This window comes from Falco naumanni, chromosome 9, assembly GCF_017639655.2.
Source record: "Falco naumanni isolate bFalNau1 chromosome 9, bFalNau1.pat, whole genome shotgun sequence".
Lineage (NCBI taxonomy): Eukaryota > Metazoa > Chordata > Aves > Falconiformes > Falconidae > Falco > Falco naumanni.
In genome coordinates, this window is record NC_054062.1 from 3,011,932 (window position 1) to 3,039,561 (window position 27,630).

At 51.9% G+C, this 27,630-nt stretch overlaps 1 protein-coding gene across 1 annotated transcript in view; it reads left to right on the plus strand.

Annotated features, from left to right (window-relative positions):
* ASTN2 (astrotactin 2) overlaps window positions 1-27,630 on the plus strand; it is a 354,822-nt gene that overhangs the window by 144,997 nt on the left and 182,195 nt on the right. Inside the window, exons 7-10 of the mRNA XM_040606571.1 lie at window positions 198-365; window positions 11,170-11,254; window positions 11,423-11,497; window positions 11,947-12,084. Of these exons, the coding sequence (XP_040462505.1) occupies window positions 198-365; window positions 11,170-11,254; window positions 11,423-11,497; window positions 11,947-12,084 (466 nt within the window). The remainder of the gene's footprint in view (window positions 1-197; window positions 366-11,169; window positions 11,255-11,422; window positions 11,498-11,946; window positions 12,085-27,630) is intronic.

The following is a 27,630-nucleotide window of genomic DNA, read 5'->3' on the forward strand; positions in this document are numbered from 1 at the left end:
TGTTAGGGCACAGTTGTATGGACAGGAATGGTCAAATGAAATTCTTTGGGTCCAGGTGTTGGTGAACTCACTATTATTTTGTTGATCTTGACATCACAGCAGCTCTTGAAGAGTGTCGTTGGGCCAAAACACAATTGGCTTTTTTAATTTATTATTATTTTTACACTTAACTGACACACTTTTTTCCTACCCTCCAGGAAGCAGCTTCGTTGTGAGCGAGGGGAGCTACTTGGACATCTCCGACTGGCTTAATCCAGCCAAGCTGTCCCTCTACTATCAGATCAATGCCACATCACCCTGGGTCAGAGACCTCTGTGGACAGAGGACCACCGATGCCTGTGAGCAGCTGTGTGATCAAGAAACAGGTAAGAGAGGCTGAGGAAGCATGAAGACCTTGACAAGCTTGGAGATGTGAGGGAGGTTTGTCTCTGGATACTTTGAGGCCTGCTTGGCTCACCTCTGCTTTAGCCTGGTGCTAGGCATGGGGGACCGAGAGGTACCAGCAGGGTCACACAGTGGCGACCCCCATCAGTAAAGTGTAAAGAGGATGGGCACAGTGTGGCAGCTGCAGGCACGTGGAGTTTATCTGCTTCTAAGTTGTGCTATTTTGCTGTCCAGTGTCAAATACCTACTCGTCAGCTTGCCCCATCTCTGTCCCTTTTCTTTTTGGGCCATTCCACTGTAGAGCACCAAGTTTCCCATTAGTGCTCCTGCCTGATGGTCACCTAGGTTGGATCTCTCCACCAACCCTTCCTCAGGGAGCTGTGAAGTGTGTCACCTTTCCTCATCTGTAAATGACATTTTGCTGAGCATGTTCTGCTTGCATGCAAAGGCTGCCCCTGTGAAGCAACAACCTGCCCTGCTGGGACTGTGCGATGTGGGGCTGGGCAAAGGAGAAGTGTCACCTTTCCTTCTGGCCTGTGTGCTCCTGGGTGATAAATGGGGGTCCTGGAGCCTGCAGTGGGCTGGAAACACAGAAAACAGCAAACGTGCAACTAGTGAATGAAGGCAGGGGGTCTGCGTGGGTGGGAAGTGTGTGTGTGACCCCAGCCAGCAGGTGCCATCTCCTCAGCTGACGCAGGTGACAGGACCTTGCACAGGAAGGTGGCTCGGGGGCTGTGCTGGGTTTTTGTAACATGGGGTGCGCCATGCCACGGGGGAGAGCAGGACTGGCCAGTCAGGCTGGATTTCAAAGCCTAAATCAAAAATCCTCTTAGGATGTCCAAACTTCCTAAGACGTAGTAACCACCCACTGAAAACAAAATTTTGGAAGTACCTCTGTGACACCCTACCCCAGGACACAGCCCCAAGCACCACTGAAGTTCATCACCGTTGACCAGCCTTTAACTGGTGAGAAGTTTCCATGCCGGGCTGGGGGCAGACTGTAGCTCCATGATACACCGCATGTATTTTTAGATTTATTTTTATTAGCATCGTTCTATTTTTAAGGGTGATTTGTTTTTATCACCGTGAGAAAGGCAGGCCTGTGGTTTTACTATGGGACATAAATCTTGTCTAGATTTCAACCTTTCCAGGTCAGGGATTTTATCGTCTCTGTGAGCATCTCAAGCAATGGGTGCTGGGGGTTTCCCCTGCCCTCTGTCCTCTTGTGCTGGGTGAAGCATCCATGAGGAGGGTGGACTGAGGTTTGTCCTCAGACCATCTAGAGGATGAAAATCTAAAAGGCTTCTCCTGTGAAGAGCAGCAAAACCACATTTGAGGTCCTCCAGCACATTTGTAGCTAATCTGTCTTCAGTCTTACCGTTGGAGCTGCTCTCCATGGCAGTGTGGATACAACCCTGTCCCAAAGCTTCCTTGCTCCGAGGTGTAGGCAAACCTCTGTGGGCAGGACTCACCCCTGGTGGTAGCACCACGGGCTCCTGCCACACGTTTGGACAGGAGCCCCCAGCTCATGTATGCTCTGTCTGGTGAGACTCAAGCCCTTCCCAGCACCAAAGACCTCTTCTGGGCTGGCATTTTATGTAAGATCTGTCCGTACGATGTGCTGACTCATTCATCCAGCCACCAAGTACCACTTCAGTATGAATAATAATCCACAGTGAAAACGGAGGCTCAGAAACACTAGGATATACCAAAATATATTTTGCTTGCCTGACCTTAATTTGCCTTCCCTTGTGTCTTTGCCTTGTGACTCACTCTTTAATTAAATGATTGCTGCCCCCTGACGAGTTTCAAACCCGCATTGCAAAGCACCAGCTCATCAGAGCTTTTCAGAGGGTGCACCAACATCTGCACATGAGGAAAATATCATGTTTTTCCTTCCTCCCTGCCTTGGAAACAGCCAAGCCGGTTGGTCTGACATGACTGCAAATATGTAAATAAATGGAGGCTGCTGAGGGTCTTCCCCCTGCAGATGTGACACGGTGGCTTTTCCCCAGCCACCATGTCAGATGGGACAGTCCCTTGCCAGGGTCGGGATGCTGTCCTCAGCTGAAGAGGTTCAGTCAGAACACCCCATCCTGGTAGATGCTGACTGTGCTGCTTGAAAAGAGAACAGAAAGTCTGTTGAATTCTGGGACTTGCAGTCAGCTCCTCTTGCTCTCTGTATTTTGGACAGATGTGGAGTATGCTGCCCGCGCCACCGCTTGTGCCATGCCCTGGGATACCTCTGTGTACAATTCAGGAGTGCTTGCTTTTTCACTGGCCTCCCTTACGGCACCGGTAACGTTTATGAGAGCATCCGTTTTCAGCAGCATATGCAAATCCTGATTTGTGAGCACAATTACCTGCTTTGTATGCATAAAACTGATTCACTTGCACATTCTGTGGGCATCACTTAAGAGACCTGCTGGAGAATCGGTCCCTTAAGGCCAAATGCTGGAAGAAACAGCCTCTGATTTTGTGCTGTCAGGCTTGCTGGAGCAGTGGCATAAATGAGATGGATAGCTACCTTGATTAACAGGTGCAAATGTGTTGAAATTTTTTTTCCCCCCATCTATAAATCAGGCACCTCTCCACTGAAATTCTCTCCTTTGCATCCACAATTATGACACCCCCAAAGCAATAGGCACAGGCTTGTAAGGACCAAATGAGATGTGGTAGTGAAGGGTCTTTTCTGAAAATTGGCAGGAGGAAAAAAAAAAAAAAAAGGGGTTTCCATCATCTTCCAAATGGGCTAGTTTGTCACCAGAGCCGCAGATGGTGCTCCTGTCCGGGTAGAACAGGGGTCTTGCGGGCAGGAGACAGATGAAAGTCATTTTTAAACAGAGCCATTTTTTAAAGGCAACCTGGTGAGGAGATTTGGAGGTTGCAGAACTGAGCATGTAAATCAGGAGATGACCAGCCTTGGTGAGGGTTTATCTGTGTTTATGAAAACAGCCATTTTCTCCAATAGTTCAATTTAATATTGTGCAGGTTTTGTGCACATCAAGTAATATTTGTTTGTTCTTGTGCACTTCTGCTATTTTCTCTGTTGGAGGATCCTAGTGTCTTTATTGACTTAGACTTTTATAAGATGAGGTTCTGTCTCTCTAAGGTATGGAGTTTAATAACTTGGTCAAAAACCATGTAATATATGATTTCTTTTCATGTGGCGGCACAGCTTGCTTCGTGCACCAAGCAGGGCATGAGGCAGTTAACTCCCAAGCTAATTTAGCTTCGGGCTGAAGTGTTATACATAAACAGCAATCAAAATGCATGCCTTCGAGGGGGCTGAGTTAAGGTTATCTGTGCTGTCTTTACACTCTCATTTTCTGCCATTAGACTGTTTAATCCTGTAGCTGCTAATGTTCTTGTAATGGCATTTCTGTGCTTGTCTAAAGACCATGGAGAAGAGGGAAGAGGAATGAGTTTTGCTATACGGAGCCACTCCTGGGCCCATCTCCCTGGCTTGGCCTGTCCCACCAATGCTGCAGGAGGTGGCTTCTCGCCTTGCCGTGGTCAGCTGTGGGCAGTGTTCGCCCCAGGTGACAGCCATGGCACCGTGGATCAGCCTTGGTCCACCCTTGGGCACTCTCGCTGCTTCCTTGCATCAGCCACACGCTGTGCCCAGGGAGATCTTCCTCGGCGGCGTGACATAGGAGCTGAGCAGATGAGAATGAGAATGAAATCCATGCAGAGCGTAAACCCAGATGCAATCCTTGGAAGTTAAACTTCGCTTAAGTGCTGTGATGGATCTGGGTGAAAAGAGTGACTTGCGGCAGGGGGAGAGGAGGGATAACTGTCACATTAACTCCAGATTTTCCCTCCGTACTCTGCCAGGCTGGCCGGGCAGGAGCCACTTTCTGTTTCTTCCATGGTTAAACTGCATTATGGAAATTGCATTTCTTGTCAGGATAAAGCAAAGACTCAGGTTTGGAAAGTGCCATCCCCAAAGGCCAGGGACAGCAGATAGCAAGGGCAGGAGGAGAAGCTTTGCAGAGAGCATCGCTGGGAGCTGGTGCTGCTGGGGTTGTTGGAGGAGCCACGGCCTCGGCCAGGGGCCAGCCCTGGCTTGAGGAGCAGCTCTCTGAAGACGTTGTGCTTGTTCATTGAAGTCGGGAATTTCATGAACTATTAAGACCCTTGTTCATCCTTATATGTGTTTTAATTTTCTCCGAATCACTTTCTCAAAAGAGGCCCGCATCTGCTGTCTCGCAGGGGCACAGAAAACTCTTTAAGGAAGCGTTTTGGTGCAAGGGTTTAACTTTTCTTTCACACACACCTCTATCGATGGGAAACCCTGGTGCCAGCCCTGGTGCAAACATGTGTCTTGTCCCGTCCCTGGTGAGGTCATCCTTGTCATTGCACTGCTGGGAGCTGCATCTCCCAGGGCAGCTGCAGTGGGGCACCAGTGGCTCAGGTACCTGAGCAGCCACACGATGCTGCGCTCACAGCCCGGCAGCCAGTTTGAGGCCAGCTCGGGGAGCGCTGCTAGCAGGTGGTTTGGTGTTTTATTATTTTTATTTAGGCCAGACTGCAGGCAGGGAAGCTCCTGTCTGGAGGAGGACTTGGTGCTGAGATCTCTTGTGCAGTTCCCAGGGTTTGCATTTCCCTGGTAATCATCCCCCAGGAGGAGGCTGGGCAGCCAGGAGAGGTGCTGCTTTAGGGGGCCCGTGGCATCTCCCCATGGGTGGTTGCAGCTCTAGGGTAGGGTGCAGGGGTGCAGTCAGATCTGCCTGCACGGGGGTTGCTGTAGGCAGGGAGGGAGACGGGCCAAGGCAGTGAGCATTGCACGTGGTTCAGAGACGGTGTTGAGGACCACTGGGCCATGCCATGCCCCAGAGGGAACGCTGCGGCCTCCTCTTGCGCTGAGGGTCTGGGGTTCTCCATAATGGTGAGGAAGAATGGCCTGAGAGAGATGTCCATGGGGTCACAGCATGCACTTTAGATGGCTGAAGGGCACAAGGTTTGATTCACCTGCATCAAACTTCCTGCAGATGCTGGATGAAGAGGTTGTTTCTCTGTCGGGAGCTCAGAAATCTTTCACAAAGGATAAATCGATGCAGGGCTTCCTCTGGACATGGATGAAACTCTGAGGCCTCAACAGCTTCATTATGGGAGGTTGAAGGCCATGGCCATTGGAGGGATGAGGTGACTTGTGTTGATCCGTCGGTGGCTTGTGACACATGGCTGGTGCTCAGGGCTGCTGCCAGTGCTCCTGGGCATTGCCCCCACCTTGGGAGGGACGCATGGGGGAACAGCAGAGCCGGAGACAGCACAGGGTGTCTCGTGCGGTGGCAGGAGGCAGCCCATGAACCCCACATGGGAGCACCCATGTCCCCCCTGCCTCGATGGGAACTCCTGGGCAGTGGTGACAAGGGGACATTGTCCATGCCAAAACCCAAGCTGGTGGCTGGGACAGCAGCGACTGGGAGGGGGATGCATTTTGGCAGCTGCCTTTGCTCCTGGCAAGGGGATTCAGGCCACCAAGCTGCTGATGGGGGTGAAGGCTTTGCATCCCTGCAGCAGGGAAGGAGGTGGGACCCTCCAGTCCTCCCACTTCGGATCAGTCTGGTAACCCTGGAGATGGCTCTGCACTCGCCCAGAAGAGAGGGGCTTTGTGCCGCGGCCCCGCAGCGAACAGTGGTGCAGTCAGGGCTGGTGGGGCGGGCAGCCACCGCACTCAACAGCCGCCTCTGTTTACTGAAAAATGCTTGGCCTCGGCTTATCGCCTGGCGCCCACCTCCCTTGCAGACCCTTTCTCCTCCCGTGCCATGATGGGTGGAAGCAGGAGAAGCGAGAGGCAGTGTTGGTAAGCCAGCTGTGCTGGAGCTCGCCCCACTGCTGGGATGGGGGCTCTGCATGGGGGATGGCCCAGCCGGGCTGCAGAGCCAAGGGCGGCTGGGCAAGTGGTGCTGCAGCTTCCTGGCTCGCTGGCATCTGGGGGTGCTTTGCTGGGGCTGTAGGAGGGGACCCAAAAAGCTGAGACCAGGCTGTGCATCACTTCAGGTGGGAGAGGCAGCCCCGAAGCGGCTGGCCGTGTGTACATGCAGTGTTCACAGAGGTTGAAAGGCACGTGCTTATAGCCCTGCAGCCTCTGGGGACAGGCTGCCACCTCAATGGGGGTCTGGACTTGTCCCCACAGTGGTGTCTTTGCAGCTGGGGCATAGCCCTGGCACAGCAGGGCATCCCTCAGGGACAAGGGCGAACACCAGGGATAGAAGTGCTGCTGTGGAGAGGGAATCACACACACTGGCAGTGCCAGGAGAAGGCTGACAAGCCACAGGCTTGCTCCATGAGTGCCAAAGCCCTCCCGACTCCTTAAATAAAAATGTCAATAAGAGCAGCAGCTTCCCTGGGAGCATAGGGACTCCGGAAGCCTCCACGTCATGCTGTGTGCTGGGTGGGTGGATTAGGGGGATCTTGCAGCATTATCGCCGTGGATCTCCTCTCGCCCTAATGAGGCTAACAGGATTACCCTGGCACGCTGGCAGTTCATCCCACAGCTCTGCTCTGCTGCTCCCCGGGCAGAGTGGGGAGGGCCAGGGAGGGTGCGGGTGCAGCACGAGACCCTGTTCCCCTTTCAGAAGAAGCAGCGGTGCAGTGTGGTGGATGAAATGGAAGACTAGTTCTTCAACTTTCAGCTTAGATAGAAAAAAAAAAAAGAGAGCTAAAGCCTCTAGCTGTGCTGGTCAAGCTGCGGCAGGAGCTGGAGGGCTCTTTTCCTCCACGTAGTTGGCTCTGCACCATGCCTGTGCCACTGGAAGCAATGAGCTCTGATGTGGCTCCTGTTAGATTCGTTTCCTTCAGGCACGAGCGAGCTTCAGCATGGGCCCACCCCGAGCCAGAAGCCGTGGATGCTAACAGTGGTAACGATGGCTGCGGACTGCTCCAGCCCTCCCTTCTGCAGCTCCAGCACTAAAGCTGGCGTGAAGCACGGACAATGCGAGATGCTCTTTGCTCGGACACAGACGGAGGAAGCTCATATCTGCATGTGGAAACTAGGTCGATGTGTCCTTAGTTTGCCCCGTTCCTCCAGGTGAGGCTCCAGATCCCTCTCACCTGCCCAGCTGAGGGCAAGAGCAATGCCTGCAGTGTCGTGGGGACAAAGCGGGCTGGAGGTGCGTGGCTGTGTCTCCAGGTGCCGCGGGCTGGGCTCCCCGCTTCTGGCAGCACAGCAGCCCGTTGCCTTGCTGCGCATGGCTCTGCATGGCACGTCGGGCTGAGCTGCCAGGGGTCTCTTCCACCAGCCTCCGTGGGGATGAAGGCACAGCAGGAGGGAGGCTGCAGGTGAGACATGCCTGTTTTGTTTGGGGATATGTCCTGCTGCTACAGACAAGGGTTTGCTCTCCCCAAACAGAAACTGCCACGGAGACTGTGTCACCTGTCATTAGTCATGGCAGCACAGTCTGTGATGAGCTTTTGTGTAAGTGGGGAGAGGGGAGCAAGGGAGGATGGAGAGCAGTGCTGTGGGTGCTGCTGCATTCCCACAGCCTCAGCTCTCCCCTTGTCCTTCCATGTAGCTGCGTGTATCACATGAATAATATATTTTCTGAGCTTATTGCTAGAGCTACAGCATTGCATTTGCTGGTTTATGCATCTTCTCTCTGTGTTGGCAGAGGTGTTTCCTCCCCTCCCAGTATTTTGTTTAATAACACACTGTAAGTATAACATGGGACCTCCAGGGCTGAGCACCAGGACCTGCTCTCGTTGAAACTGAGCGAGCAGCAATCCTTCCTTTTGCTGTAGCAGCTCAAAATTTGCCATGGATTATCCGACCCAGTTTGTGGGTTATATATGAATCCAAAGGAAGAGGCAGGACCACACATGCCTGTGTTTTTACCACGGGCAGGCAGGGTGCAGGTTGGTGGCTGTGGAAATAGGATGCTTGTCACGGCAGTTTGTAGATCCTGATTCATTTGTCCTCCAGCAGCAGCTGAATGCTGTGCGGAGGCATGTGCAGGACTTAGGGAAACTGCATCCAGCTTCAGGCGTGGTTATTTGTCAAACCTGGTTATTTTGGTTGACTCTGGCTTTAAGCTCAGGTTGAATCCTAACTTAGCCCAAGCAATGCTGGGCAGGTAACTGTGCCTGTCTCAGGAATAGATGGGATTTAGTAGCTCTGAACAAAGGCACTGTTGTTTTGGCTTTTGGTGGTTTGGTTTATTTTAGTAACCTGTTGAAATCTGCTTTTTAGAAAAGGCACTTACCCTAAAGAGGAGTTAGGGGTACGGGAGCTGCTGGTCCTGCCACTCTGGGGTCTTTATCGGGTGTTTCTCAGTCTGTGGGGATTAGCCTGGCTTGCTCACAGCCTCCCTTGGCTCAGCATCACACCCAGGGAGGATGGGAACAGACAAAATATCCGAGTAGCTCAGAGGGCCAAAGAAGGAGGGTGGATGCTGATGAAGAGGGAGCAAAAGCGGGTTCTGCTGAGGCTTTTTGGAAACCCCACTAATTGCCTGTTTGTGGTTCTAGATACAGAAATAGATCCTAAAGCATCTGTCCCAGAAAGATGGAGTCCCTGCTCCTCCAGCAGGCTGCAACGCTCAGCTGATCCCATGCTGGGAACCTTCCTATCCGATTGCTAAAACTCTGCCAAAAGGCTGCAGACCTCCCTGGAAAATCTGTGGAAAGCTGGTCCTGAGTGCTCCTGGTGAGGGGCAGGTACCCATGGTCTCCGTGCCCTGAGTGGCTTTATGCGGTGTCCCACCTCTCTGCCACCCTGGATCTCCTCCGCAGCTAGTGCCACCGTTTGCCCTCTCGCTTACTAAAATAAACCTCCCAATAAACCTCCCAATAAAGCCTCGAGCACCGGCTGTAGCTGTTGAAACTCCAGGATTGGAGTCGATAAAATCAATATTTCTGCAGGTTGATAGAGTTTCTCCTTCCGACGCCAAACTAAGGCAGCAGTAAACAAACTGGCGGACAAAATAAAATCTCCTGCGCTGTGGGAAAAGGGTTCGCTGCCCCGGCACCTCCAGCCGCTGATAAGGAGGGAGGTGTTTGGGCCGTTTGATGCCGACCTCTGTAGGTGGCTTTTCCCTACTTGCTGTAATTTCTGTGGCAGGAGCTGAGCAGGAGCAGGTTCCCCAAGACTTCCAGCTCTGCTTTGCAAGCACTTTGAGATGTCTCTCATTTGCAGAGCATATATTTGTTATGTAATAAGTGCCAGGAATTAATGATCTGCGGCATGTCTGGGGAAACTTGCGTGCTAAGCACCCAAGGAAAAAATAACTTTTCTTTTTTTAAAATCACTGATGGAGCCATTAGGACCCACGTTTTCTTGAGAGGAGACTGCCCCAGCCTGCAGGCACGGCTGAGCCGGAGCAGGGGCTAGCACTGCCATCTCTGTCCCAACTCTTTCCCGTTGGAGAAGCAATGTTCCTGCCGCTCCCGTTATGAATCATGAGGTTAGCAGCTTTTGACAGATCATAAATCAGTGCTTCGAAGTCGCTAGGACAAATCCCAGGACATTTAATCTTTAATATTAGACGTGTTTAAGGCAGTGAATATTTCATGAAGGTACTGTTGCATTTTAGCACATCATTAGCTGTCTCTTTTCTCCCCTTCTTTTCTTTTTTTGCCGCCTCCCCCTTTCCAGGCAGCTCTTCCTCAAAAATCTCAGCAGCTGAACCCTCGTCTCGCTCCCTCCTGACAATAAAGCTCTTTACTGTAATCCCTGCGAGGCATTTTAAGAACTTGCTTAGTTTCCCAATGAGCACGCAGGTACCTGCCAGTCTGCATTACTGCCGTGCTGGGGGTCCCTCCCCCCCAGGCACCCTCCCCAGGTCCCCACCTCTGCTGGTGTTTAGAGCTCAGCCTGCTGCACCGGCAGGCACGGTGGGGGGAGGAGGGGGAAAACCACTGGCAGCAGCTTGTAACACCACGTGCAAATCCAATTAATCTTTTGATTTTGCCGTTTCTTGCTCTGGGTTATGTATTTCTACCAAACATGGAATCAATTTGGGCCAAGCACGGTTGGGTTTCTGGTGCAAGAAATATTTTATCCTGCTGTCAAAGAGCTGTAACAGGGTGAAGCAGCACCTGGGGAGCAGGGAGGGGAGCAGGGCTCGGAGTCCCTGTGCTGCGGGACAGGGACACGACAGGGTGCTGCCTGTGGAGGGTGGAGAGAGGGGGTTTCTGCATCCTCCTGTGGGAGTCTGGGCTGCAGGAGGCTCTGCTATCCCATCGCCATGCAAGGTGGCAGGAGCACAGGTGGGAAGGGGATGTGGCCAAGGTGGGTTTGGGGTGTCCCCCCACTCGGGAAGTGCATGGGAGTAGATGCTGCTCTTCTCAAGTGAGGTCATGGTCCCTGCTGAGGGAACCACTGGCCCCAGAGCAGCCCCTCTGCCAGGGGTGTAGGCAGGACTCTGCAGGACCAGGGCAGGGGTTGGATCCATGTGGGCAGTCTCTTTGGGGAATGTGAGGCATTCTTGGAGGCCATTGAGTAGAGGTTTGCTGAGCCTGGAGAGCTGCAGGGCTGCACAGGAACACAGGTTAAGGACAGACCTTTTGCAGCATGAAATTCCATCCCTGGCTACTGTGGGTGCTATGTCATGTAACCCCCTCCAGAAGACTTGCAGGTTTCTTGCAGCTTTCCACATCATCTCATCTCTTCCTCCACATCTCCTGGAGGTTTCAGAAGAGTCCAAAGTGCTCCAGGTCCTTGGCAGGGACCAGGAATGGCTGTGAACAAGCAGAGATGGGCAGCAGGGGAGGAGGGTGATGCCACAGGTGCTGACATGACTCTGGGGCAGAGAGGTCTCATCTTCCCCTCTTCTCTTTCAGGAGAGTGCAGCTGCCATGAAGGCTATGCCCCGGACCCCGTCCATCGCCACTTGTGCGTGCGCAGCGACTGGGGACACAGCGAAGGGTGAGTGGTGATACAATGATATGTTTGCTCTGTCCTGGCTCCCACGCTGGTGAGGAGCCCAGCTCTCCTCCCCACTGGTCATCATGGCACCAAAGACCCGGGACCGGGCTGTGCCGCTTTCCCTGCCGAGCGATGTGCCACAGCTGCTCTTTCCCTCTCTGCCTCCAGGCCGTGGCCATACACAACGCTTGAGCGGGGATATGACTTGGTCACAGGAGAGCAGGCACCGGAGAAGATACTCAGGTGAGCCAAAGGAGTCTTCAACTTGGACATTCGGGAGGGAAGAGCCGGTGAGGACATCCCAGCAGATGCTACCTCTTGGTCAGTCCTGGCTCTGTCTTGTTGTGCTGGCTGGGGGACACGACTGTCGTTTGCCTTTGACAGACGTGAAAGATTTGTCCATATTCTGCAGACAGGGAGGGGTTTCCCTTTTGTCCCCTTGGCTGGACACAGCTCAGCAAAATGAGGACAGTGTGCACAGAAAATTCCCGTGGACTAAAAAGAAAAGCTTGACCATCCCCATGTTCCTCCCTGTCACACCTCTACTTACTCCTCTCTCATCTGGTTTTCAGCACGACTAAACAGCTAACTTATCCACTGCTGCTCTGACTTCCAAGTGGTCTGGTGAAACAGAGGACCACCATTCACTGGGGATACTCTGTTCCTATATGATATATTTGTCCTTGTTCCAGATCAACCTATAGTTTGGGTCAAGGCTTGTGGCTGCCTGTCAGTAAGAGCTTCGTGGTGCCCCCCGTGGAGCTTTCCATCAATCCTCTCGCCAGCTGCAAGACAGATGTTCTGGTGACGGAAGATCCAGCAGATGTCAGGTAGGAAGCAGATTTCTCGTTTTCCTCATGCTTGAGTGACTACACTGCTTTTAAATTGTTATTGAGAATGCAGTAATTTCTATGATGATGTTTGGTTAATTTTCTTCCAATAAGAAATCTGACGTGATAGCTTTCCAGGCCTTTTTGATCCTGATCGGTCTAGGCCAGGCCTGTGTATATAGCTCTGAAGTCTGCCAATCCAGTCAGGTAAATTGGTCTGAGCCTGTGGAAAAGCAATTTTAAAGTGGCTTAAACCTAACGTTAGACTGCATGGCTTAGATTGATGCATTTACCAGTACGGAGGTGCTGTCATTATTCAGAAACTCCTACGTGTATCACATCTGTCCAGCCCTTGATACTTGGCTCTGGTGCTCATGAAGGGCCAAGCTCAGAGCCTGGTGAAAGACCACGTTGCTTGTCCAATTATTATACAATTTGAGGTTCTTTTTTCCCTTCCTCAAGGTCAGTAAATGTCCAGATATTTCTCTGGCTCCCCTGTTTTGGCTAGCTTGCCTTTTAACCGCATGTCGTTGGACTTGCGCTAGTCTAGTTCAGAAGTGGGACCTAAGAAGGCGTTGCAGGAGAGTTGTCCTGGTGGAAGGAGAGGCTGTTTGCTGGGAGACTGGGCTGAGGGTAGGCAAAGGGGGATCCTTTGGAAAAGAAGCCAGGCAAAACGGTCGCCTTCTGTGCCCCCACTGGAAAGGGAGCAGCAGCCTCTGCCTCGGAGGCAGGTGGTGGTGGTGATTGTCCTCCTTTGTCTGATTTACAAGGGCTTGGCTGTAAACTACAAGGATTTAATTCCTGAAGGTATCTATTGTGTATTCCTCTCTCCCCCATTAAATTAAGATTAAGCATGTGACTGCTGGGTGCCAGGGAGACTCTGTGATCCCTCCCTCCCTCCCTTCCATCTCACTGCCTTCTGCTGTTGACTCAAGACATAATTTCCTGACCTGCAAATTGTTGTCTGTGTTGTGGCTCACCTTCCTAGGCACTAGCAGCATCCTCATGTCCCACAGCCCCTCCATCTTTTCTTTTCCCAGAGCAATAAGGTGGTGGATTTCCATTCTTCTGTCCCATCACCTTGGCAGGGCTATGGTTGGAGCAAGTGCGTACAAAACCTATGGCAAAGCCAGGACTGGCGTCCAAGAGGTCCTCACTTCCAAGTGTGTTTTTGTTGCTAATTAGTGTTTGTTCCCTTTCCTGCAAAGAGACTGATGGTACATATCTATCACAATTTGGCTCTCTTAGGAACGTTGTTTTTCTTGTCTGCAGAAGACTACTGCTTTTTGTTTGAGAAGGTGAAGGGTCGTCTGCTTTTATGTTAACATTTTCCAAGCCAAAATGCCGGGAGAACATTTTTTATTTCTTGCCTTCTCACATCTTTGTTAAAAGTACCTTAGTGAAAGTAGAGCCTAGGAAGCTCGCTTTCTGCTCCAGTGCAGTAATTGCCTCTGGGTACTGATCCTTGTGGAAGAGTCTCGGTCAGGGTGGATGAATGCCAGGCAGGAGGAGGGGATTTGCTGGCACGGGGGCTGTTGCCCGTTTCCCTCGTAATTGGATCCCAAACTGAGAATTCCAGGTATAAATATTGGAGTGACCCAGGTAGAATAAGGGAGGCGAGTTCACGGTGCTTGTATCTTACGTACAGGAGACACTAAATTATTAAAACTTCAATAAACGTAATAATAAATATTTGATGTTGAATTATGGAAGGTTTCACAGATACAGTGAAAACCGAAAAGCGATCTATTATTTCTGCATTAGAACTTAAACACTTCTCAAACAGGGATCAGGCTGCAAGCTCGGAGTCCCAAGCACCCTGGGGTGGGTGGAATCCAAGGTAATACTGCCCGAACGGAGCATGATGGTGCGGAGGGGCTGATGCTGGGGCTGTTCAGGTCCACTGCAGTTGGTGAGCAGGGACATTGCTGTGTTTGGTGCTCACGGGCATTGCGTTGCCTTGTCTTCAAGTACCTCCTCTGAGATTCTTGAGTGCTTTCACGTGAGAAAAGTACTTTTAGAACTGTTTATCTTGCGATGTCTTGTCTCAATCCAGAAGGACAAAGCAAAGTGTTAGTAGCTTCTCAAAGGAGCAGTAATGCAGCAGTTTTGATGGTTCAGATGTCCAGATGATGACCCGTAACGTTAGACCTACCATCAGAGGTGAACACGTGTTGGGTTATCCATTGTGTAGATGTTCAAACGCAGCCATCCCTCTGCACTGGGGGACCTGCCCCCTGGGCTGTGGGACCGCAGGAGCACTGCTGTTCCTCCGTGCTGGCAGCCTCCGCAGCGGGTCCTGCAGCACCTGAGCTCGAAGCCAGTCACGTCCTGTGCCAGGGGGCAGATCCTGGGCTGTGTTACATCAGCCGCAACACAGCCACATCTCAGCACCTGGAGTGCCCTGTTTGCTGTCCTGGAACGCTGTGGTGGTAGCTCAGTCCTGTATTTCTTCTGTGTCTTTAATAACGAGTGTGCTGCATTCCTCCAGACCTTTCATTAGTCTGGCACCTTTTGGCTCCGGGGTCGCTTGTCTTGAAGAGTTTAATGGAGGGAAATTGCAGAAAGCCTGGTTTGGAGAAAACAAGTGATGAAGTCTTTGCAACTCAGAGGGTTAAAGGTTCAAACATGGCCTTGCGTTTTTAAGCAGATGCTTGAGCCTGTGGAGGGGGGAGGTGGGACTCTGCCTTTCAGCAGCTCTCTGGAGAAATGCTGACCCCCTACGCTGCTGCTCCAGAGGGATGCCGTTCTCTGTGTGCTTCACCACTGAGCAGTGCAACAAGCTGTACGTGGTGCTTTTGGTGGGTGGGAACAAAGGGCACAAGCCTTCTCCAGCTGCTGCAGGCAAGTCATCACAGAATCTTCCTACAGACAGAAGCCAAAGGTCTGCATACAAATGTCCCGCTGGGGATGCTCCCATGTGTGCTAGGGCTTGAGCGGGGACAGGACTTTGCGTGCAGAACTTGGCGGTGGAGGTTTTAGGACTGTGCATCATAAATTAACCACGAGGGTGCTTAGACTTAATGAAACTTATATGTATAATTTATCAGTAACCATACTGAGCATCCCTTCCTCAACCCCAGCATCTCATCATCCACACGATGATCACATTGGTCACACGTCTGGGATTGTGGTAGCCACGCTAACAGTGATGTCTTTGTTCATATGAGGTTGACCAGCAGTGCGGTGGGGCTCTCCCCATGTTGGGGAGCCTCTGGCTTTGGCTGGAGGCCAGGTGGCAGGCTGGGCGGACTGCCCCAGCTGCGCTTCCCCTGCCAGGACAAGAAATACCTCCTGGTCCCACCTTGCCTCACCTGGTTTCAAGAGCCGTCTTTGTTTCCCTCTCCCCATTGCCCCCATCCTTCCCTCTTACCTGTACTTCTCCCATAACCTGGTGGTAAACACACTAGTCCATATTTTTTAAACAAATTACTATTAGGTGTTTAATCCTTCTACTAGCCTTCCCTGGACACCTTGCTGTCTCTGGCCCTTCAGGAGGTACTGCTTGTCCCATGGGACCGGGAATCGCTATAATTGTGTCAGCGTACGCTGCTCTGCCCCACTGGCAGCTCATGGGGAGGACCCGCACCTGCAGTCCCTGGGTCCCACCACCATTGGCACCGAGCATCCCTGTGGGGGATAATAAAAGCATCCCTCGAGGCACAGCTGGCTGTGGGAGACTAAAGGAGAGACAACCTGGGGGGCAGAGCATGGCACTGGCAAATGCCTGGTGGTCCTGGTTCACCGTTCCACCCACTCTGCAGAGAAGTTGATAATTTCTGGTGAGCGGCTATAAATCAGAGGTGCAAGCCTCAGCTGTGCCTGACATGACATATAGCTCTATCGTTATGGCAACCATAGAAACAAATAAAAGCCTTGCCTTTGCTTGACAAGCCTTTGAGATGTCCTGATGGAGAGACAAGTGTTCAGCAGCAAAATGAATTCTCTTGAACTTGCTGTCGATTCATCTTCGTTTTGCTCCCAAGTGAGCCTTTGCTCTCTGCATTCTTCGCCAAAGTACAATCAACTGGATTTTTATTTTTTTTTTAATTTTTATTTGTTTGTTATTTTATTTTCAGTTCTCTTGGTGACAGAGCGGTGCTCCCCAGCTCTGCACCTGCGTGCATCCTGTCTTGTGTTGAGGATGGGAGCTGGGCTTTTGCTCCCTGCCTGTGGCTTTCCCTGGCTCAGCCCTGCCATGTTCTTGCAACACCACTGCTACCCCAGTCTTACAAGAGTCAAAACTCTTGTAACAGTGGTGTTTTGCAGGGGGTTTGCAGTGATGATTTGCAGGGGGTTTGCCATGATTTGGGCAATTGTGATTTTGCAAGACAGTGCTGAGCCCTGCGGTGTGAGGCTCCCTAGGAGCGGAGGATGAAAAGTGAAGTGGATGAGAAAAGCGAAGGGAATCTGGGCCAGGAGATGGGGAAACAGTTTTGCCATGGCCATGCTGTTGCAGCAGCAAGAGCTCATCTGCCCTGTGCCTCAGCCTTGTGCCTTATCTGCAGGAGTGCAGGAAAATGGGTGCTGCTGCAGGTGAGCATCACTGAGGCTCAGGAGGTGGGTTAGGCCAGTCCCCGTGTGCAGCATGCCATTGGGGTATGAGCAGAAGCAGGCAGAAGGCACCTTGCCAGCTCTTCGTGCTGTTTGGTGCAGGAGATGCCATAGGAACTTGGTCTTTTTCCCCCCTTTTCTTTCTCCTGCCCTCCTGGAGCAGTGTGGGCTGTGATTTCTGGATGCTTGGTGCTGGAGGGACCCTCAACCAGGAGGTCGGGGCAGAGGGGAAACCCCTGTTTCGGGCTGTTCCTCAGCGGGGGACCCAAGGAGCTGCCTACAGAGCTCCACTGGTGCCAATAAAGTGGCTGCGAGCAGCTGGTAGTCGGTGCCTGTGATGAATAGACGGCTTCACATGATGGAGCAAATTGATCATTGCATCACCAGGTACAACTTACTCATTTCTGCAAAGAGGGTAATTCATTACTGTGCACATCACAGAGACACCGTCATCCCCACCGATAACGTCCCTGCCACTCTGGCCTGGGCTTGTCACCCCAACACGCTGTCATCTCGCATAAAGTGGTGGAGAAGCAGCTTGCAGAGCTTAACGCCAGGATAAAGGCAGCCTTTGGCCTCTTCCTCTGGAGGGAAAGGACAGATGCTTTACAGAGAGGCAGCCACCAGCCCCTGCCCTGCATCTGTCAACTTAGCATCGTCCTGGCTGCTTCCCGGGATTTTTCCTGTTCCCTGCCTCCTACTTTTGATTTATGAGAACATGTTATATGAGCCAGGTATGTCTCACTTGGCTACGGGGTGACTAAATGGAGACGTAACCTTGCAGCAGCCACTGAAGGGTGTGAGCAGCAAAATGAGAGAGGAATTACAGGAGTGGTGTGATGGGGAAATAGGGGCAGGGAGGAAAAAACCCTAGAAACCTGATCTGAAATTACCCAGGGAGTATCTAGGGTAGGTCACAACTGAAAGGCAGGTCACCCAGCACCTGTGAGAGGGTACAGGGACCCCACTGCCCTCAGCCTGTCTCTTCCTGGTCCTTCACCAGCCATAGGTGATCTTTCATGCCCAGAATCCAAGGGACATTTCAGCCCTCCCTCCTCAGGGGCTTTTAACGGTTCCTGCTACAGTAATGCTGAGTTTCACTCTCTTTCTGTGCTTCAGTCCTTTGTGCAAACCCACTGCATTTTTGAGACCATGGTGCTGGGCTGTAAAACTTCACAGAGAATGATTGAACCCCTTAGGGATATTGGATGTAAATTTGGACCTGGCTTGTAGGCAAATCCATCACAGGGAGCACCAGCAACAGCTACAAGTTTGGCAGCTGAGCAATTGTTGTTCCTCTCGTCCATGGTGCCGCAGAGCCCAGGAGGGAAAAACAACCCAACAAGCGAACAGATTTTGTTTATATATTTATTGAGACAATTAAAAAAAACCCCAACAACCGCCAAATACGCAAATGCTGTCTCAACACCCTGAATGATTGCCTTTAATGTACCTGGGATTTCCCATCACAGAGTAGGGTTTGGCATCCGTCTCCGTAGCTGCCCTTTACGCCAGATGTGCTGCTGTGGCTGTGTGTCCGTCCATCCAAGCGCCTGGAGCAGCATTTGTCTGTGATGGAGCAGGATCCTGCCAGCGCTGAGACAAGCAGCGAGTGCAGAGGGTTTGGAGAGGGAGGCAGGGGCTCTAAAACACTGTGCTGATGTGCGTGCTTAGCAGAAAGGGTGATGCAGAGCAGCAAAATCAGACCTTGGGTTTCTTCAGTGAAAGGAGTTCTGCGGTCCCTGTTTGATGGTGGTATTTGGTTTTATGTCCCTGCCTTTGCTTTCTGTTCAACAACACCCAGAGCATGCTTTGTAGCTGCCTGTTCAAAGTGCAGCCCTGTGGCCTCTCTGTTTGTACAGCCTGTCTGTACTGTTTTTCCTGAATAACATTTCCGCTTCATCCACCCTCCCCCAACCCCCCCATACCCCCCCGCACCGTTTGAGTTTTATCCCCTTTGCCTTTGTGTGTATCTCCTGTCTGTGAAGGGGACTAGAAGGTCTGCAGGTGGGAGAGGGACCAGGCAGTTCATCCCCTGGCCCATGCAGGGGTGGCTGTGTGACAGCATGATGCTGGGTCGGTGGGGACCTGTGCCAGGCTTGGAACAGGGAACCTCTGCTCTCCTCCTCCTCTTCCTCCTCCTGTGCCGGGGAGGGAGCTGCAGGCTTTTGGGAAGGGTCGGGTCGCTGGGGATGGGCACAGCGGTGCCAGGCTGGTGCTGTGGGGCTGGTTTGTAGTGCGGGTCCTTGAGCCCCAGCAAGGGCAGAGTATCTGGGGGCAGCTCTGCTCTCTCCCATTTCAGAGCAAGCTGACCCACATCACCTTCACCCAGTGCCAGCTGAGAGTGTGTGGCCGCCTGCCTGGTGGGCTGGGGCTGGGAACGGCACTCGTGGGTCACCAGAGACAGGAGAGGGACAGCAAGGAATGAGAACAGTGACAGTGGCAGGGGGGGACAGGATTTCCTGGGTGCCTGGGGAAGGATGCTCTGAGTGCCTGCCCTCTCTCCCAGGGCTGTCCTCAACAACTTTGTCCTTAAGGTCCTGAGATGCTTCAGGGCAGGGTGGGACAATGGCCCCAGTCCCGTCTGGATGTACAGCTGCCCTTCAGCCCAGCTATGCAACTGGGGGCTTCTGGTTCTGGCTGGGGCAGTGACGTTGGGAACAGGTTAATGCTTAGTGGGAAGGGCTGGCAGCACCTGCCAAGCAGTTCTGATGGGCCTTCAGTTCCCCAAAACTTACCCGATATGAGCCAGGCCTGACCCTCCTTTCTCGTTCCTGTAACTACCGTCGGATCAGCTTCATCCAGAGGGCAAAACTAACAAAACCCAGCTGAGGCAAAACTTCCCGGGGAGTGCGCCAGGGCCTGAGACAGGCTCTGCAGCCTGCGCGTGAGGAGAAACCGTCCTGGTGGGGGTGACAAGCGCAGAGGTGGACACCGACAGGGGAGCTTTGCCCTTCTGCTTTAAAGGCACCACGAGAAGACATTGTCCCTTGCAGGCTTGGAAAGGACTCCTGGAGAAGATGGAGCCCTAGGTTTAATTTTATGGGTGTTTTTTAATTACTGAAGGGAAGGTGGGGGATGCATGCATTGCTGCAGAGGAAGACTGTTCTCGCCGTAGAAGGGAGAGGGATGGCAGCTCTGTGCAAAGCAGACAAACCCAGGGGAAAAGCTCCCGTTCAGCTTTCACCCCAGGGCAGGCAGCGACCAGCGGGCACCGTGGCTGCTGCACCCGGCAGTGTGGGCAGCCAGGGCCGGGCAGGGGGCAGCCGCAGTCACGGCCACTGAACCGGCCGCGCTCTCCGAAGACAAATGAAGTTAATTAGTTTCAGCTCCTGCTCCTGAGCAGCGAGGCCAGGGTGATGTTTCCATCAGCTCTAGTGGACTCGGTACAGTGCCCCACCGCCGTGACTGCAGCCCCCAAGTGATTTGCTCCGCTCTGGGATGTCATACGTGTTCTTGGGGTGATTTATTAGGACAAAATGCCCTCTGTTCCTCCAGCTTGCCTTGGGGCAGCCAAGGGAGCTGTTGGTGCAGCACTTCCCAGGCAGCTCAGAGTAACTTTGCTTGTGGCACGCTGGTCCTTCTCATTCCATGGATGGATGCTCTGCAGGTTCCCCCTGGCCCCCCGACCTGCAGGAAAGGAACAAAAGCAGCTCAAAATGAGGTCAGAAGTACCAAAAAGCTCAGCATGTGGTTTAAAGACAGCGTCAATGTTGCACAGAGCAGGGAACGGTGTGCCCTGTCTGGCATTGCCCATTGCCTCAGAAAACTTCTCCATGCTTTGCTGCAGCCAGCCGGCATGACTGCCGCTGGACCGCACTGTGCATCAGCTGCGAATTGTCTGCCCTTTGTCTCTGCTCTGCCCGGGTTTTGTATCATTGCCCATCTTCATCTGTTCATTAGCTGCTTACTTAGTTTCTCCTTTTCTGATTTTACATGTTTGTAAGTACCTGCCAGCTCTTTTTCTGGTCTCCCCAAATTGGGCTGCTGGCTACAGAGTGAAAAAACAAAAGCTTTCTCTACTTTTTCCTGCTGCTACGTGTTTAAAGCCTGGAGGTGCAGTGGGTGGTGATGCTTTCCTGGGCAATACGCTGGAGTGTGTTAAGCAGAACGTTGTTTTGAGGGACTAAATCAAAAAGCAGTTGTAAAGCTGGAGATGTTTGGAAGAAGGGCTGGTGAGCAAGCAGAGGGGAAAAAAAATATCAAGAAAATTAGGTGAAGCCTTGCAAAAAAATAATCCCACCTTGGGAATTGCCCCGCTTTCACTGCCTGAAGAATTACTGTGCCATAATCAATTCAGCTCTAGACATTTCCTGCGGTGTTTTTGATATAATGAGGTGCTATTGGCTGCAACCAAGTGCCTTTTATCATAACGCAGATGGGTGCAGTTAGGGACCCGCTGCTGCGCCGTGCTGCAGGCTGCGTTGCGCTTGGGGCCAGGCTCCAGCAGGGCTGAGCAATGCTGGTGGTGGCTGGGGTGGAGGCGGGGAAGGCAGTGCTGGGAAGGAGGGATGAGGGTGAGGACCATGTATAATTCACCTAGCACGTTTCACCTCCACTGGAGGAAACAAAAGTGGCTGGTATTGAGCAGGCTTTGGAGGGGAGCCATGAGGGGGGTGTGAAGAGCCCCCAGCTGCACTAGGGCATGTTGAAGTCTGCTGTCCCTGCCACTGGATGGGTTTTGGGGGAGAACGTATCCATGTCCTCTGCAAATTGGAGGTCTGGGCATTGCATGCCAGAGTTTGCCCCAGGTCAGGTCCGTAGCAAGGTTGCTCCCTGCGGACTGATGTTGCTTTGCCTTATGTGTAAGGTAACTGGCTCAGGCTGGGGTAGCATCCCCTGGTGCTGCTCACCCTGCTGGCTGGTGGCTCTGCTGTTGGTTGTCTCCCTGTCACTGCCTGACCATGTCCATCCCTGCCCTGCCCTGCAGCGGGGCTCTCTCCCAGCAGCAGCTCATTGGGAGCTGCACTGAACCCAGCAACACACAATTAAACACCAGCTAGTACTTCCCTGCTACTGTGGAGGGCTTAAAATGACATAAATGAAGAAGCTGAGAATTAAGGCAAGATACTGTGTAAATATGCACTGAGCTTTTGCAGTAAGAAGTCTCTTTATTCAGTTCAGTCCACATTTCCTGTTGGTTTGTGGGTTTTTTGTTTTTTTTTTTTCTTTTTTCTTTTGCTTTTCTTTAATCGGTATGCATCAAACACAGATGGGCTGGAGCTGGAGATGTTGGCTCGGAAATGTGGGTCCCCTCTGGATTTGGACCCACGTTGGGGCCATAACTGAGCAGTTTATAAAGCATTAATGATAAAGTTGTGGGTGGTTTAATAAAGGGCTTCTCAACTGATAGAGTCCAAGGGGTGAATACGTTGCTTATAACCAGACATGATCGATATGTGTAACAGGTCCCTGACGTGCATTAGGGCTCCGCTACCTGAGTAAATGCTGTGGAGCAACTATTCTGCACTATCTCCTTAGGGGCATGCCTTGAAAATCCTGTGGGAACGGAGGGAGTTAACCCACCATGAGGCTCTTGACCTCAGCCCCCCTTTTATTTCATATGTGCCCATGCTGTCAGCCCATAATCTGCCATTAACCCTTTATTAACACAAAGCCTGCCCTTATTTTGAAGCATGACCTTTAAGCTCGATAGCACCAAGGCTGCTTTCCCAGGCCAGTGCCTGCGGCGGCCACGTGCTGGCTGGGCAGGCAGGCTGGGCAGCACGGCCTCTTGACTGCAAGCATCAGTAGCAGCTGCCAGCCCAGTTCACAGCCCGGTCGTGCCTGAGGTCACTGTGTAGAGGTTTGGCAGCTATTGAGTGGTGGTACCTGGTTTCCTCCCCTTGCTCCATAGTGATGACTTCCTTCAGGGAAGCTGCGGGTTTCTTCTCTCCTCTGGCCCACAGCCAGTCTTCATGGTGGCATTTTACTTATGAGTTGGTAATTGGCTTCTGTTTGGGTCCAAAGAACATTAACTGTTGTTTTACTGACAGCTGAAATGAGCCCTCTTAGACCTGCTCCAAGTAGTTGGGACGGGCACCACTGCAAGCCAAGACTATTTATTATGGATGGACTGTTCCAGGCTATCCATCTCCTTAGTTCTTCCTTGCCCTTTCTGAATAAGTGGCTTGTTCCCCATTCCTGCAGGGAGCTGTGGGAGAGGGGAGCAGGGGAAGGCAGGGTGTGGATGGAACTCTGCTTATTTGAGCCAAGAAGCCAGCACCAGGTGTGTTACAAGACCTGGCGGCTTCTCTTCCTTACGGGAGCTTCTTGAGGACTGAAGGCAGGAGCAGATCATCCCTACCTGATCTGTCTATAGGCAAACCCAAGCCCATCATCCTGCCTGGGTGGTGGGAGCTGGGTCCAGGTGAAGGAGCCCTCCTGGGTTTGTGTTAGTTTGACTTGGGGCATTGGGATGACATATTTTTGATGGGGGTAAAAGCCATAATTTGTGCCCAGACATAGCTGATCCATGATACTGATAGAGGGGAAGGAGAGGCAAGAATGGCGGCCACTGACCTGTAGGGCTTTTCATGGCATCTCACTTGGAGCCTGGGGAGAGCTGCATACTCCCCCTTTCCTAGTAAAACTGGGATATGCTGCATCACAGGCAATTAATTATGAACAGAAACCTCCTCTTTTGTTGAAGTCTGCTTTAAAAAAATAATAATATATAAAAGAGCTTTTAGTATGAAAAACTTCATTGCAGTAAAAATAGCACCTGGCTTGCCTATCGAGCACAAGTGAGCAGCAGATGGAGCAGCAGGGGTGGCTGGGTGGGGGGACACTGCCTGTGCTTGGGGAGCAGCCATGCACGTTCACTGCCCAGCTCCAGGGTGGAAAAGAAGCCGCAGAAGTTCCTGCCATCCCCTTGCCCGGCCTTGAAAGGGGGCAAGAAATGGGTGGGATTGAAGGGAAATCTGATGAGTGGTGCCAGGAGAAGCCCCAGCTGTTGTGCGCCTTTTTGATTCATCAGCTGAGGCTTTGCAGGGATTTAAGGGAGCATGAAAAGATTTCCTGCTAAACATCTGGCTCCCCAGTATTTTGGCAGCCTGCTCGGAGAACGCTGTGTGTGCTCAGGTTGCAGGCAGAGGTGGGGAGGCAGCAGTGGCTTTGCCACCCCTTTGCTGCGGGGACAGTGGTCCCCACCCCACCACCGCTTCTAGCGCAGGTTGGCAGCTGTTCCTGTGGAGGCTGTTGTCCTCCGTCTGTCCCTGTCTGCTGGTGACCTTTCAGCTGTGTCACCCTGTGGGTGACAGGGCATGCAGAGAGTTAGGAGCAACGTCACAGATTTTCCAACCCTCCTCTCCCTGTGGTACCTGGTCAGGCTGATGGAGGGTGTTCCCAGAATAGCCAAAAGCTCATTTTTGGGGAGCCTGTGGGTTTGGCTGTGCAGAACTCCCCCTGAGTAGCTGCAGCTGGTACCTGAAGTCTCAAAGCTCTGGCCTCTCCATGGCATCTGTGACAGTCTGACCTGTGTTGGCACATTGCCTGCTATAATGTGCTTTTTTGAACTTTGCCAGGTTCATCTTAGTCTCTCCTTGATTTCCCGGTGGGAGCGGGGCTGGGGGAGGTTTGGGCTGGGAATGCTTGAGCAGTTTACTGGGGGCTGAGCTGGTATGCAGGGCCAGCACGGAGTCTGTGTGCAGCATTGATCCTGCTGCTCCCTGGGTCAGGCGCCCACGCAGGCATTTCCTCCAAGCAAACCTGCAGAAATAAAACCCAGAGCCAAGTGCTGGGTGAGCTATTTAGGAAATCCTTGTAGCCACTTTGACTTGGTTCCGCAGAGTCCCGGCAAAGTCAGTCCCACGTCCTCTGCCACAGCTCTGATGCTGCCAGGAGCTGCTGGGGTCCCTCCTGCTGCCACCTGCCAGCTCTACGCAGCGTGGCATTGCCTGCCCCACGTGTCTCGCAGCGAGGGGGTTTCACCTGCGGTGCTGCTCTGGGAAGAGCTGCTTTTTCTTGCAGGAGATGTGGCCGCAGAAGGCAGAGGAGGGCATGCTCGTGTAGGGGGCTCTGCCACCTCAACAGCTTCCATGGCTGAAGTGGCGTGTGTGCTCATCCTTGCTTTTGGGGGCTGAAGCAGGGATGTGTGGGGCATCTTTTAATTGCGTGTATGTACACACAACCTCTCACTCGGCAAAGTGTGGCTCCCTGCCTGCGCAGGGGAGGTGGCATTAGTGGGACAGCTGGGACATCAGTCATAGACCCATATACCTCCTGGGTGGCTGCTGCCTCCCCCGTCTCAGTTCCCCTGTTACAACATCATGACTTTTTTTAGTAGGGTTACCTCTGGCTTGGCCAAGACACTCTTTGCAAGGACGTGGCTTTGGCACTGGGGGTTGCACTGAGCATGGCCCCACAGGACTTGTTCTTGCTCTCTGAGCTGGGCTGTGGGAGCCTGGGTGGGAAAAGTATTCAAGTCCTGTGACTTTGACACTGGCAGACATGGCTGTCAGACTCCTCTGGTGAGAGCACTAGTACAAATATCACACAGGATCAGCCCCCAGAGGGCTTGAGAAATGGCACTGAAAGCTCCCTGTCACATATTCCAGCACAGCTCAAAGGCTGCTTTTGTACCATCTCTAAGCCATCTTGCAGTTTCATGTCAATCCTTATCCATGGTCGCTTTGCTAATAATTTCCGTGCATCACTCTATCAAGTTATCTGTTGAAGTTTAGACGGATCAGGTATTTCCCTTTCCTTAACAGAAATAATACAAATTCTCTTATCACAGAAAGATAAGGGGTGAATCTGATATGCTTCAGAGTCAACAGGTAGACACAGAGAGAGGGGACAGGGACCAGCGTGTCTGGCAGGATCTGACACCCCCCCGCTGCCTGTCCTGCTGGGATGCAGCTGCTGTGCGTCACCACCTGTTGATGGGCATCCCCGTGGGGATGTGCCAGCTTCCCCAGTGGGTCCATGAGCTGTGCGAGCTGCTGTTGGCACACCCAAGAGCTTCCCGAGCTTCAAGCCCTCCTTGGCTCAGCCCATCCCAAAGGTCTCTGGTCCCCTCCGTGTCCCCTCCCATTGCAGAGCCCCCCTGCTCCCTGGGGCTACCCAGGAAGGAAGGGTTCCTGCCTTCTCCCGGTGACAAAATCAATACCAACGGCCTCCATTAATATTCTAGGAATGGCAGGGAAGATTGACTGCCTCATTAGCAGGCATCGTGTGAAACTCTGACAATAATTAACAACTCAACGGTCTTATTTGCTGGCCTATCACAGAAGTATTCAATCAAAAATGTAATTTGCTCGACGCTCCCATTTACCATAAAGAGAATATTCCTTCAAAGTTTTAAATAGACTAATTAAGAGGGAAGAAATACAGGGAAAAAAATTATTAACAGTATAGTTTTAATGGGAAATTACTGGAGCGTATTAATAATGCAATAACCATTTTTAACAGCTGTCTGTCAGTTTGTGGGCCGGGGTAATTAAATTAGTCACTAAAGGGTTAGTCAAATTAGGCGTCGGAGAGCAACACTGGGGCTAACGAAGGCACTTCAGGCTTAATGCTCTGGCACACGAAGGAGGATGAGATGCTGATGTTCAGGGCAGAATCCCTCTGAGGTCCCTAGGGACCATGCGGAGGGGGGAACCCCTAGTCAAGCCAGGCACCGGCATCTCGCATCTCCTCTCCTAGGTGTAGATGAACCCGTTGTGCCGGGTGATGCAAGGCGCGGGGCAGAGCTATGTGTTGGCAAAGGCTGGGTTGTCTCTGGGAAAATAATAATAAGAAGAAAGAGTCTTATCTGAGCATGAGCATGGCCCAGGGTGGCCTCTGTGACGTCTGCTTCAGCCTGAAGCTGCTCAGGTTTTTAATCTCTTTCTGAGAGCCAGAAGGCAGCTATGCAGGGGCTTTTTGGCAGTTTCTTTCAAGGCTTTTATATTCTGCAGGTTTCAGGCTTGTATTCCCCCTTCCTCCACCCCTTCTTCCCTTTTGAAATGAATCGCAGTTAATTTTGGATGTTGTCGAGCCTGAAAACACATCTTTCTTGCCGCCAGCCTATTAAAAAATATATTTACAGCTCCATAAAGCAAAGCCAGCTGTCAAGGTAACGTCCTGCTGGCTCCCATGTGTTCAGGGTGGAGAGTAAGGATTTGGAGAGGTACTTGCTTGCGTGATCACAGTGAAGATTTTAAGCCCAACAGAGAGGTTTCTGTCTGAGAAAATCATTGTGTCCAGCCCAGGGAGGTGTTCGTGGGAAGCGCTGTGCCTGAGGGACCTGGGATGCCTGTGCTTCTGGCCAGGGGATGCTGCTGCGATTCCCTTTCCTTCTCGCCTCTGTAAATCAGGATGAGGAGGCTGCCCTCTGGGTCTGAGTGGGAAAGGATTACTCCTTACAACGTGGGGTTTTTTGAGATTTCACATGTTTTCTCCATTTTGTATTGAAGTAGGACCTTTTCTGTCGTATGTCTGTGTGGAAAAACAAACTGACACAAAGCAGTAACCGAATCCCAGAGGAAAACCCTCACCCATCAAGAGGTACCGAACAATGTGGTGGTTGGGGTGTTTGCACAGTGTAGAGGTCAGTGAAACCATGGCCTAAATCATGCAGAGCAAGGACATCAGTTTCCATATATTGTCTAAAGGTCTGGGCTTTTCTGGGGAATTTTCTTACTCAAATTTTACATTTTCTTGCTCTTGAAATTTGTAATTGATAGAGGTGATGGCAAAGCCTGTGCATCCTCCTGAGAAGTTTCAGTGTTCATGAATCAATGGGAGGGTTTTTGCATAATTCTTTCTCCCAACACCCCATTTGAAATTTAATTTAGTTATAGGGATACCCCTACCTGACTCAAGTATTTGGGATGTGCTCTTTTTATATTATTAAGATAGACATAAAGCTAGCAGTTGCTTTAACTTGGTGATGGGGGGTGGGGGGGGTGGGGGGAAACGTGTCCTGCACAGCATGCAGTAGTCAAATAAATACCCAGTGGAAGCAGCTCTGGTTCAGCTGTTGGCACCTCATATTGCTTCAAG